The sequence below is a fragment of the Sus scrofa genome, chromosome 9, assembly GCF_054392235.1.
Source record: "Sus scrofa isolate SSC_HxYL_T2T_F1_AM1 chromosome 9, Sscrofa_HxYL_maternal_Yorkshire_Landrace_v2.0, whole genome shotgun sequence".
NCBI lineage: Eukaryota > Metazoa > Chordata > Mammalia > Artiodactyla > Suidae > Sus > Sus scrofa.
The window spans coordinates 31,847,656-31,861,823 of record NC_139391.1 but is presented as its reverse complement, the minus strand read 5'-3'; the positions used below and the strand labels follow the sequence as shown (position 1 = coordinate 31,861,823).

General features: G+C 37.6%; 1 protein-coding gene across 2 annotated transcripts in view; it reads right to left on the bottom strand.

The window, feature by feature from the left end:
• ARHGAP42 (Rho GTPase activating protein 42) overlaps positions 1 to 14,168 on the bottom strand; it is a 280,435-nt gene that overhangs the window by 199,018 nt on the left and 67,249 nt on the right. For both annotated transcript variants that reach the window (XR_014815100.1, XM_021062699.2), the window contains exon 2: positions 10,714 to 10,809. Coding sequence is in view for 1 of the 2 variants with exons in the window: in XM_021062699.2 (XP_020918358.1) it covers positions 10,714 to 10,809 (96 nt within the window). In the remaining variant the exon portion in view is untranslated. The remainder of the gene's footprint in view (positions 1 to 10,713; positions 10,810 to 14,168) is intronic.

Sequence of the window (14,168 nt, the reverse complement as noted above, 5' to 3'; positions counted from 1 at the left end):
GTCTCCTAAAAGGCAATCAATATACACTGAATAAACTAATGAATATTAAAATCTTTAGCTTTGGTTTGAAATACTTATAAATAGTAAGATAGTTGTCCTAAATCATTCTCAATTATAGGCAAAAATTTCATATACCTGTGTGTCTGCGTTTGGGTATTCGTAATGTAAATACAATTGGCTCTCTATATTCAGGGGTTCTGAATCCTCTGATTCAACCAAGTGCTCACTGAAAATACTTGAGAAAAAAAAATTCCAAAAGTTCCAAAAAGCAAAACTTGAATTTGCCACACACTAGCAACTATTTACATAGCATTTACACTGTATTTATAATTACTTGCATAGCATTTACATTGCATTAGGTATTATAAGTAATCTAGAGATGACTGAAAGTATATAAGAGGATGTGTAGAGGTTAATGTAAATACCACACCTCTTTACAGAAGAGACTAGAGCATCTAAAAGCTGCTGAAATCAATCCCCTGTGAATACCAAGGGACAATTATATAGGAACTATTTCCCCTTTCAAAAGTTAGTTTATTACTATACTGAAAAGAACCATTCTAGATATATCCAAACACACATATATTTTATTTTTTAATATATGACTCTAAAATTTTATTTATATACCTTGAAGTTATTTGATTCTATAAAAATTTACTAGATTTTGCATGGGGACTATTCATGTAACAAATATTTACTAAGCTTTTCATACAAATAAAGCTCTAAGTGATTTTGTAGGAACAGAAATATGAGAAAACTTTCTGACCTCAAAGAGCATATAATTTGCTGGAGGAGATAAAAGACTGAATTCTCTGTGAAAAAGACAACTTTTTGTTTGGCAGAATAAATCACAAAAGGCATAAAGGGGCCTTGGGGGATGATTAAAGTATATCAGTAATTTAAAAAGACAAATTTTTCTTGAAACGTGACTTTTAACATTATAAGTTTAAGTTTTTTTTTTTTAATTTTAGACCCTGGAAAAACAATCTAATAAGCCTTTGAATTTCAAATTAAATCAAACAACGCTCTTTAAAACAAAGCGATAACATGATGTGGGGCAATAGAGACAAATCCAACTAGTGTCCATGAGGATGTGGGTGTGATCCCTGGCCTGTGTGATCTGAGTTAAAGATCTGGCGTTGCTCTGAGCTGTGGTGTAGGTTGCAGGCGCGGGTGGGATCCCGCATTGCTGTGACTGCGGTGTAGGCCGGCAGCTATAGCTCCAATTCAACCTCTAGCCTGGGAGCTTCCATATGCTCTATGTGTGCGGCCCTAAAAAGCAAAAAAAAAAAGAAAAAGAAATCTCTCTCAAGTGGCGTGTTTTTTTAGAGAGGAACTCCACCTGAAATGTACAACTTTCCCAGCTGTTTCAATTCGTAATTGTGGGTGGTTTCTGTGTGGGTGCAAAAATAAGGGTGGTTTTAAAAAAATGGAAAACAATAATTCAATTGTCCAACTGAGAGCCATAAAAAGTCAAATATGCTTCCTCTACAGAGTTCAAAAGAAAATGTTATTTGTATAAACAATTTAGGCATTTGGAAACGTTCCACTTTAATAGAGGACTTCCTGATTTATATAACCACATTTAAGTGGGTTGTAATGAGGGTTTGTAATAATTGATGGATTTTCCTTTGATTCAACAAATGAGAAGGTAATTTGTTTTCTAGAATTTAATAAAATCACAGGTCTTTTTTTTACATTTTTTTTTTGAAGGGTTCAGTTGTGGTCAGTAATGGCATTGTCTCTGGTTTGCTAAATTTTTCCTAAGAAATGCCCAAGAAGAGTTTCACAGCCACACTCTACCTTCTGCATGCTAATATCATCAGACCAGTGGTAGCAGTGATCTGTACGGATGAGTATTTGTAGCTCATAACTGGATTCTGAAAAAAATGTTTACAGAAGCATTTTCAATGTTAGCGTTTAAGAGTTGAATTTTACTTGTTAGTTAAGAAAATGAGGTGGTAGTTGTAGCTAAAATCATGAATGATCTTTTAAGTATTTCCTGGGATTTATACATATATTAGTTCTTTTTAACCTGAAATACAAGTTACTGTCTCTCAAAATGTTTCTATATGATAAAGGAATCCCTTCAAAACACACAAAGCAAACTGTTTACTATACCTCTCAGCCTAGACCACACTCTTATCTATCACTTGGAAAACAGAATCAAATGCTACCTTTCCACTGGAGCAAATGGATGTATTCCCAAAGTGAATGGATTTATTGGTAAAAAGATTTATGCATTCCCCTCCCCCAGTAACTCCTCCAATAAGGAAAATGAAAAAAATTTTTTCAACCACTCCCTTGAAAACTATTTTGAACTTTACAACCTCTGAGCAGATATCACTGATCACTCCCAGGCTCCTGTCTGTACACTAAGGAAATTTCAGGCTCCCACTGAGTCACTTAACCACTGTGTTTTACTGATGCACACCCAGCTTCAGAGAGGTAATCTAACAACAAATATTTGCACCTGGGCAAAGCACTGCTTGCTCAGGAAGATACAATAAAGGCCCTGTCACTGTAAGTGTTACTATTTTTAACTCGTCTCCTATACTCTCACCTTTCAACATATTCTCCTAAAGACAGAAAAGAATCCAAAACATAGGGTACACTCCAACCAATGCAGTATGTGAAACTTGGTTCAGGTTTGAGTTACCACCATTCAATCTGTACACGTAAAATTTGTACATAAATTTCCATACAAAAGGGCTTTTAAAAAAAGATGTAATATATTCTTCATTTTAAGAACTATTAAGCACTAACCACTATTATTGCTATGTCTGCATATCTGCATTCAAAATGGAGTAAATACCTGAAAAGGAATACATGCATTATATCAGAAATATCTGGACAATTATTATGAAATACATTTTCATCTGAATTAACCCACTTGATGGCCTTCTTTTTCCTGACTCGAAGTTGGGAGCCATAACCTTACTTGAGAAGTGGCTGTATGTTGCCTGTCTCTACCACAGGAATTTTCTGTTTAGGTGTGCCTAAAGCAACAAAGTTCCCACCTAAAATATTTACTAGCAAAATGACTCTCCTTCTTGGTAAATGTTTAATCTCTTGAGTACAAAGTTCACATGGTCCAAGACTTTCCTGAGAGCTACAACAAGCCATCATACAACATTACTGGCCAAGCAGTTTATGAACAACCACAACTGGACTTTCCAATGGTTTCCAAGATTACATAGAATGAACGCGCTTTGCCTCGTGTTAATGACTAATATTTTTATTGGCACCAGCTCGGTGTGACTAACAGTATCTGATTTTGTTTTTAATCTAGACTTTTTTTAAGACTTGGTTAAAAGTCATTTCAAATCATAGGCACTAAATATGCAGGAAAAAAACTGCAGCAACTTGGAAGCCCCAGCCTTGGGGTGGACATAAATTCTGAAGTGACACACTAAGATTTAGAGCCTCTTATTATCCCATACTCTAATGTGATAAATTAACCTCGCAAAAAACACCTGTCTCAGATTCACAGTAATATCTTTGAACTTCTAGTTGTTTGAATGAACCATTGAAAAAGAGTATTTTCAAAAGAACAGTGTTTCTTTATGTCAAAGAGGATTCTGCCTGTATTTTCCTCTAGGAGTTTTATAGTATCTAGCCTTACATACAAGTCTCTAAACACAGCAACATCTTGTTTGATCCATTTCCTAGAATAATGACCATAAAAACAAAAATAAACCAAATAAACCAATGAGACCCAATTAAACTCAAAAGATTTGCACAGCAAAGGAAACCATTAAAAAAAAAAAAAAAAAAAGACAACCCACGGAAGAAGAGAAAATCTTCACAAACAATGCAACTAACAAGAGCCTAATCTCCAAAATACAAAAACAGCTCATTCAACTAAACAACAAAAAAACAAGCAACCATATTGAAAAATGGGCAGACGACCTAAATAGATATTAGGCATTTCTCCAAAAAAGACACAGGGTTGGCCAGTAGGCACATGAAAAGATGCTCAACATCAATAATGTTACAAAAATGCAAATCAAAACTATAATGAGGTACCACCTTACATACGTCAGAATACCCAATATTAACAAGTCAAGAAATAAGAAATGCTGGAGAGGTGTGGAGAAAAGGGAAGCTTACTTCATTGTTGGTGGGAATATAAATTGGTACAACCACTATGGAAAACAGTACAGAGGTTCCTCAGAAAACTAAATATATAACTAACATACGACCCAGCAATCCCACTCCTGGGCATATATCTGCAAAAGGCGTTCATTCAAAAAGACACAGGCACCCTTATGTTCATAGCAGCACTACTCACAATAGCCAAGACATGGAAACAACCTAAATGTCCACAGACAGATAAATGGATTAAGAAGACATGGTACATATACAAAATGGAATACTATTCAGCCATAAAAAAAACAAAATAATGCCATTTGCAGCAACATGCATACTGCCAGAGATTCTCATACAAAGTGAAGTAAGTCAGAAAAGCAAATACCATATGATGTCACTTATATGTGGAATCTAAAATGTGGCACAAATGATTCTATCTACAAAACAGAAACAGATCATGGTCATTGAGAGCAGGCCTGTGGTTGTGGGGACAGGTGGAGGAAGTGGGGTGAACGAAGTTTGGGGTTGATAAATGCAAACTATTACATTTAGGATGGATAAGCCATGAGGCCCTGCCATACAGTACAGGAATATATATCCAATCTCTTGGGGTAGAACATGATGGAAGAGAGTATGAGAAAAAGAATATGTACATATATGTATGACAGGGTCACTTTGCTGTATAGCAAAAAACTGGCACACCACTGTAAATCAACCATACTCTAATAAAATTTTTTTAAGAACAGTGTTTTATTTCTGTAGAGATAGTCTTTTATTTCCTATCGGTGAGGTTTTAAGGCTGAGCACATGATGTTATTAATTTCATGCATATAAGTGAATGAGGACTGATGCAGTAGGTATTGTCTTTTGTATAATTATGCCTAGATGATGGTACATTTTGCATCCAGTATATCCAAATAAATATATTATTTGAGGAGGGCTGAATCTTTTAGCAGTTTGTAATCACCCCTCTCCCCTCTATCACCAATTTCTTTTTTTTCGGGTGCACCCAGGGCATGTGAAAGTTCTTGGGCCAAGAATTGAACCCACCCCCACAGCAGCATCCCAAGCCACTGGAGTGACACATGCTGGATCCTTAACCTTGCTGCACCACAAGAGAACTCCACCATCACCAATTTCTAAGCCCCAAGTGTCCAGCTGCTCAATTTCTAACTTACTCCTAACATAATGTCTTAACTCAGCCCAAAAGACCAAAGCAGTATAAAAAGTGGGCAATTAGAACAGCTGTGTGAAGTGAATTGGGTGGACTCCCCCTGGGCCAGCACTGCCCTGGGCAGATAAAAAGAAGCAATCAAAAGCTCACCTGCAGTTCAGTTGTCAGAAAAGGGAGAAAAAAGGCCTCTTGCTGCTATAGAATGGAAAGGAGGTACTAGAAAGAGAACATCAGATGCTGCCCTGCTTGGGACTCTAGTTGTAGAAACAACTGACCTGCTCTCTGGGCCACAGGAATTCCCCACCAGGTCCCAGACACCTAATCCCATTTTACTTCCTTCCAATCCCACAATGTCTCACTGGCACCAACAAACAAACAAACCCCAACTAGTAAGCACAAAGCCAGAAGGGTAGGAGCAGTTAGGGACAGCTGAGACATGGGGCCAATTTACAGGACAGACACATGCCCAGGTGTCTAACAAACCCCGAGAACAGCTCCCTCAAAGTAAGTCCCTGTATTGATACAGTAAGAGCACACACTTTTCATTACTTTGCTCAAACTGTTTTTTACCCTATTCCACTGTAGCACCTTGAGAGAAGACATCTTACTCATCTTCCTGCTGCCTTCCCACCCACACCCACCCCCAGAACTGACACACAGAAAGCCTGCAAATGTCTTGACTTTACAAGTTATTTTGCACTGACATTGCTCGCTTACAAAAGATGAGCTTTTCTGGTAAGTCATTGTTTTCCGTGATTACATCATTGGTAATTCTCAAGACAACCCTGGCTAAGAGTTGTGGCCATTACTCAATGCTAAGAGTCACAGCTGTCCCTACTTCATTCCTCTTTTATTAAATCAGAGGAATAAAGAAGAGACTGAAACTGGGGCTTCAACAAGCTGTTTGAAAGACTGCTGAAACTTTGCATCTTCCCATGCGGAAACAAAGCTGACAAGGTGGCTAAGGACAGTTCCTGCACCATCCACATCAGCCTCCCCATTATTCTCAGGGATGCAGTCCTAGATCACTGTCCTTGGTACAACAGCTGCACTAGCCTCACAATCCCTCCATGTTTGGAATGATGATTATTCTTAAAGTCTCCCACTTTTCTTTACTACATACAAAGTTCTTTTAACTATTTACAGTGCATTTGCGGGCTCAGTTAAAGGAAAAGAAGTGATAGATGGTGAGGACATGGGAATACACCTATATTTTGACACGAGTTGTTTCAGAAATCATTTTTGTTTAAAAATCTCTGTGCTCTGGAGTTCCCGTTGTGGTGCAGAGGAAACGAATCCGACTAGGAACCATGAGGTTGCAGGTTCGATCCCTGGCCTTGCTCAGTGGGTTAAGGATTCAGCATGAGCTGTGAGCTGTGGTGTAGGTTGCAGATGCAGCTCGGATCTGGTATTGCTGCGGCTCTGGCGTAGGCCGGCGGCAACAGCTCAGGTTGGACCCCTAGCCTGGGAACCTCCATATGCCGTGGGTGAGGCCCTAAAAAGACAAAAGGCAAAAAAAAAAAAAAAAAAAAAAAAAAAAAAAAAAAAACTCTGTGCTCTAAGTTAAGTTTTCCTAACAAAGCACTGGTGTTTAAATCAGATTCCCAATAACAAGAGCTAAATAAATCTCCCGTTTTAAAAGAAGCAAGCCCTATAGAGTACTAACCCTATAGAGTATTCATCTTCCACTCCTCAAACCTTGGATTTAACTCCAAGCATTCAAATTTAGGATTCATTGCCTGTAATAAGCCTTCATATCCAGCTCAATTCACACCTTTCAAATCCAATCTGCAAGAGCCACAACAATAACACTCATTTAACCAAAGTGAAAGGAGACAAACAGAAGTATATTGAGGTATCAGGTTCATCACAACCAGGGGAAATCACCCACCATCTAACTGCCTATAAGGTCAAATAGCATAGTGATTAGAAAACCCCACTTCTGCAATCACTACATGTGGCTTCAAGAAGGTACTTTAAGTAAGAAGCTTAATGGAAATTAAGAAGTATTAAAAATGTTTATTGTACTCTTAAAAAGTAAAAGACCAGCCAGAAGCATCCTGAGTGTGACCAAGAAATTATTCCATAAAATCATGTATATGAACGTGATGAAATATTTTAAAGGCATAAAATCATTGAACTATAATAATTATAAAAACCCAAAAGTATTTGCTATAATCCTCTTTATAAAGGAGAAATAACAAATTACACATAATATATAATTACACATAGTATAATTACATATAATTATATTAGAAAAAGTTACACAGAGATGAAAAAAATAAAGTTTATAAGGAAAATTATGTCATTTATTCAACAACTTAATCAAGGATCTACCATGAGTCAGACCTTGCACCTGGGTCAGGTGCTAATGTGAAATGACGGAAAGAAAAAGATTTGGCCTCTGTCTTCTTGGAATTTACAGTTTCATTAATAAGTGAAAATAATTGCTATTATGTGAGTCTGTGGGTGTTCTTTCTTTTTTCTAAATAATAAAGCTACTGTACTAGAGCTTTAGTGATATAATCCAGGCTTTTGTCTGGGGAAGTGTGTGTTACAAAGCCTGTGTTGGGTGAGACATTTCTGACACAAATGTCACGAAGCAGCACACAGATGGCAACTACTGTTCCAGCTGTAAGCGGCACCCCTGCCCTTCCCCATCCTTCCTGTAAAGAGGAAGAAGTCCTGCTACCCAAGGCCCGGGTGTCAGTCTGCTCCCTCCTTCCTAGAGGCTCCCTATCTACACCTCAGCTGAGCAGGGCTCAGCCACCTTTCAATACAGACCCAAGGGTGGATGGAGCCACTCCTGATCCCCAGACCAGGCATCTCCACACCTGCTCAGTGTCCCTAACACACTCCTAAAGAGGCTGGGAAATCAAATGACCACCCCGCACAGCTCCTCTGAAAGAGGCCAGCTTGACCAGGAGACATCTGACAACCCAAACCCCACATGCAGAAACAGTCTGTCTGAAGACTGTGCACAAGATTTTTCCAGAAGACTTGTGTGAATGTACAAGCTAAAGCCACACAACGAATCAAAAACTCATTTGGCTTCTCTTCTCCTGAGACCCCTTTCTTTTCACAGCTGGCTTTGGACTTGATACTTTTGGCTTTCAAAATTAATAAAACTATATTGCTATGGAAGCAATCTAAATACCCATTGATGGATGAATGGATAAAGAATATGTGGTATATATATATGTATGTGTGTGCGTGTATATATATATATATATATATATATATATATAATGAAATATTACTCTGCCATAAAAAAGAATGAAATAATGCCATTTGCAGAAGCAAGGATGGATCTAGAGATTATTATACTTAGTGAAGTCAAAGATGATATCACTTACATGTGGAATCTTAAAAAAAGATACAAATGAACCTATTTATCAAACAGAAAGAAATGCACAGATAAAGAAAACAAATTTATGGTTACCAAAGGGGAAAAAGGAGGAAGGATACATTTAGGAGGTTGGTATTAACATATACACCCTCTTATATATAAAATAGATGAGCAACACCTAACTCTGTATAGCCCAGAGAACTCTACTCAATATTTTGTAATAACCTATGAGGGAAGGAATCTGAAAAGAATATATACATACACACACATAAACATATATAAAAGAATATATATATAATATATATTTATGTATAACTGAGTCACTGTGCTGTATACCTGAAAAGAACACATATACACATATAAATATATATGTAACTATATATACATATAAATATATGTGACTATATATACATATAAATATGTGTATATATATACATATAAATGAATATATATGTATAACTGAACCACTGTGCTGTACACCTGAAACTAACACAACATTGTAAATCAACTACACTTCTATAAAAATAAATAAAACAAAAAATTATTTAGAAATACAATGTATAATCAACAAAACTATAAAATAAAAACAAGAGGCAGAGGAAGGACAGGAATATGATTGTGGAGAAGCATGTCAGGGATTCCAAAGCCCTACCACTCAAAGAGCAGTCCATGGACCAGCAGCACAGACGTCACCTTTGCGTGTGTCAGACATGCAGAATCATACATTCCACCTGAGACCTTCTGAATCACAATTTGCATTTAGTAAGATCTCCAGGTATATCATATACACATTAAAGTTTGGAAATCACAATTCTAAGTCCCTATAATATTCTATTTTTAACCAGAAGGCGAGTACACTTCTTATATTATTCTTTAAAATGTACACATATTATTGAATACAGTCTTCTGCTTCTGTGGTATGTCTCTAACTCAACCTACAAATGGACCCTGTGTCTACAAACTGGCAAGTAGGGATTGTTAAATTGTGGGGAAAAGAGTGCTATATAGGTCTGATCTTTAAACGGTAAAAACTCAGATACAGACAAAACTTGAGACCACATAACCTCATCTCTTTCTGACCATCCAGGTCAGAAAGGGGCGTGCCTTTACTAGGGTCGGACCTCTAAATATGCATGGCAAAATCAGATCACAGTTCAAGTCTCCGGATCACCAGTAGTGTTCTGTGTCTTACACTAAGGCTGGTTTAATGTGTCATCACCGATTTTTCATCTCTATAAACAAATGCTGAAGTTAAAAGAGAAGTATTTGCTTGAACGAATGATTCACTTTGAGGCAAAGGAAAACAGTGTAATCCACATCTTCTCAAAGGGTTGAACTGAATTATAGAATGATTAAGTAATTTCTTCTTTTTGTTTTGTTTTTTGGTTTTTGTTTTGTTTTTTAGGGTCACAACCTCGGCATATGGAAGTTCCCAGGCTAGGGGTCGAAACGGAGTTACAGCTGCCAGACTACTTCACAGCCACTGCAACGCAGGATCCCAGCCTCGTCTGTGACCACAGCTCACAGAAACACCGGATCCCTGACCCACTGAGTAAGGTAAAGGATCAAACCCACATCCTCATGGATATTAGTCAGAACTGTTTCCACTGTACCATGACGGGAACTCCCAGTAATTTTCTTAAGGAAAAAAACACAGCGCTCAACTTTTTTATTATTATGGCCACACCTTTGGCACCTGGAAGGTCTGGGGCTAGGGGTTGAACTGGAGCTGCAGCTGCAGGCCTATGCCACAGCCACAGCAATGCTGGATCTGAGCCACATCTGCAACCAACACCACAGCTTATGGCAATGCAGGATCCTTAACCCACTGAGTGAAGCCAGTGATCAAAGCCACATATTCACAGAGACAAGGTTGGGTCCTTAACCCACTGAGCTAAAGGGGAACTCTCAGAGCTCAATTTTAAAATAAATTATAATATTTGCCTCAGCAACCAAAAATTGCCCTTATACATTTATCGGTTAGAATATTTTACATGTTTAGTATTAGGGTGTGTGAATCTGTGTGATTTCAATGAAGTCACTATCTTAAGTAAAACTAAAATTATTACTTAGCATATTTACTAGAAGCAATACTCACCGATACTAATTTCATCATCTGTTTCAGCATCACCAATACATTCAAACTGGAAATCTTGCAATGACTGGGAAAATTTCTGTACTGCCATAGACAGATCTGTAATTAAAAGAGAAAAATAGTAAGTCGAAGGTACCATGGCATACTTGAGTCTCCAAATCTAATATTATATAACTTTGATGCTAATACTTTATTAACTAGAAACTTTTTAAATACCAGCTTGACAAATTTAAGCAGAATTTAAATAGATGACTAAAGAAATATTTTAGACAGTAGATCTGCTCTGCTTCCAAAGGGGATTTGCCCTTTTAAGAAAGTTTTGGGGGCAGTTGTGTATTATCTGGAAGCCAAATTCCCAAAGTCTTTATAAAAGAATTACCATTCATTCCCTATAAATGGAACATTTATCTAGAAAAAATGTGATAAATTCATTTGAGTAATAAAAAAAAAAAAGGAAGAAGAAGAAGGAAGGCTACTGAGGTTGCTGGTGGGGGTAAAAAAGCAGCAAACTTCTGATTAGAAAGGGTCACTGATGTTATTCTATACAGATCATAGAGCAGATAAGAATGTATTTCTACCAATAAACACATTCTCCTTCTAAGGTGAAAGGCCACCTGAAAAGTTGTTTACGAATAACCTTGTGATTTATAGGAGACTAAACCTACTCCTTAGTCCTGGCTTCAGTCTGAACAAAGTCCAGAATGTGACTAAATCCAGAAGAAGAATTTCTCTTTATTCATGGAAAGAATAAAGAAAAGCCCAGAATAATGAGAAGTAAATCCCTGGGAGGCAAAAGCCTGGGATCCAACCTAACAGTGATTAAGAATGCAGACTCTGGAGCCAGGCAGCCTGGGTTGAAATCCAAGTCCCGTCATTTACTCATTGTGTGACCTTGGGCAAATTTTTTAACTCCTCTGGGCCTCTGTTTCCTCATCGGTAAAGACTGAATAACAGTGGTGTAACCATCTTGCAGAGCTGTTTTGAGGATTAAGTAAGTTAACATTTGCAAAGCATTTAGAACAGAGCCTGGCACTTAATAAGCACTAAGTTTATTAAACAAAATTAAAAAGAAATCAGTCTGACAGTGCAGCAGCAGGGGAGCTTTAAAGGTCCCACCTCTCGGAGCTACTGTGATCATCCATACCAACCCTTCACAGGAGTCTGCACTGGTAGGAAAATGGGTTTTTTGCTTTTTTTTTTTGAAATTCACTCTACATTTCATTTAATGTTATCCTCCTGTGTGTTCAAGTCTGATACCCTGAATGCTTAACATTTAATACAATAGGACCTGACAAAGACTCTCTCCTTGACAAACCTTTAGTCATTGCTCCTCCAAGCCCTCTTCTTGACCAGGACTTTACCATGGCTCCCTATCCTCACTGGGTCTACAAAGCCCAGTTTTAGCAAAAATTCTGCTAGTCAGTTTAGAGAGAATCCCCCACCCTGGATATCTGATCAAATTCCCCATCCTCCACCTTTGATGCTGAAGTCTTTGACCTGCCTTCACCAAGAATCCTCCTATTCTCTTTTTTTTTTTTTTAGACTCCGCATACAAGAGATATCATGTGATATTTGTCTTTCACTGTCTGATACTAAGATTATCACTTAGTATGATAATCTGTAGGTCCATCCATGTTGCTGCAAATGGCATTATTTCATTCTTTTTTATGGCTGAATAATATTTCATTATATATATGTACCACATCTTCTATCTCCATTCATTCGCTGATGGACATAAATGCTTCTTCCATAACAATATATATTTATTATTTTTGAAAACCTAAAGTAATTCTCTATCCACTGACAGCTACTCCTCTACCCCAGCCCCACTGCTGCCCAATTTTCTATTGACTATAAATCACCATTTGTTCTTGCTGCATTCAGCGTGGAGCCTGAATTCTCTCCCCAATTACAATATACTTTTGACATCCACAGCAATAGTCCTGAATAAAATCCTCCTTACCATTTTAACTAGTATCAGAATCATTTGTTCACTATAAGAAGAACTGTGGACCGAAGCCTAAATGTAACACCCGGACTTAATGTGGTAACCCACCAAATGAAACCCCAAGCCCATGCACCAATCACATTAAGCACCCATGAGTGAATAGGTCTCCAAACCTGAGGGTCACTTGATGTACCACCATGAACCAAGAACTCACCAACAACCTCACCAACAACAATCCTAAAAACTACAGGTCTTGAGTCTCAGAGAAACTTTTAAAATGCACACACAACCTAGAATAGATTTACAAGGAGATCCTGCTGAATAGCACTGAGAACTATGTCTAGATACTCATGTCACAACAGAAGAAAGGGTGGGGGAAAAAACTGTAACTGCCAATGTATACATCTAAGGATAACCTGACCCCCTTGCTGTACAGTGGGAAAATAAAAAAAAAATTAAAAAAAAAAGAAAATTCTAACATGAATCTAAAAGGGTTGTGGTACTGTCTTATGAGGCAAAATAAATAACTTTAAGATAAGACTGATGAACTTGACATTCAACTTTTGGTGAAATCCTTATTTTTTAGAGAAGTAGCAGAAATGCATGTACTATATACCTGTGATTAGGGACATCACAAACAATGATTTGATTAAAGAACTGCAGATAGAAAAAAAAAATGCACACACACACAAAACACACACACACAGCAGAGACAGATTTTTTTTAATCTTCTTTGAAAAATAAATTGAAAATTCTCTGGAAAGAGGATATTACCACTTATAGACTAACACCTCTTCCCAAAAGAAGGGGTAAAAATTTGGGGACCAACTGCCCATAACACTTAAGAGGTACTTTAAGAGAATAAAAAGGTCTATCAGCTTAAGAATGATTCCACTTTGCACTCCCAGGAAGAAAAATGAAAAGAGCCTCCTTAGGGGATTATTAGCCAATAAGAAAAACAAAGGCTTCATCAGAACTAGACCTCATCAATTGGCTGTGAGGCCCTGGACAATCTTATCCTTCACAAGACCTGTTTTTCTTACCTATGCAACAGAGAAGGACTACTTATCTCATAGGATTGTGACAGACTCAATGAAGTCTGTGCCTGGTATGTACTAGGCAACTCAATAAATGGCATCAACTGTTATCTTTTAAGCCCACAGCTTAAAAGGTGGGAACGGTTACCGGCATGCCAGACAGAAGAGCCCTATGTGTGCAAAAGTAGGCATTTACCTGATAGTGCATAGCTCTGGCTAAGGATAAAGAGATCAAAATATCTATATCAAATGTGATGAGAGACTGAAGAAGAAGAGGAAGAAGAAGAAGAAGACCTCAGGATAATTTAAGCCATCCTGGTAAGTGGGTGCTCTCCTCAAGACTTGAGAAAAGCATTCTACTTAAGGTTCCTTTATTTTTCCATGTACAATATAAAGGCCTTATGCTCAACTGGATTTGAAGTCACAGGTGGAATTCCTACAGCAGAGGTGGGGTCGTCGCTAATACAGGTGGA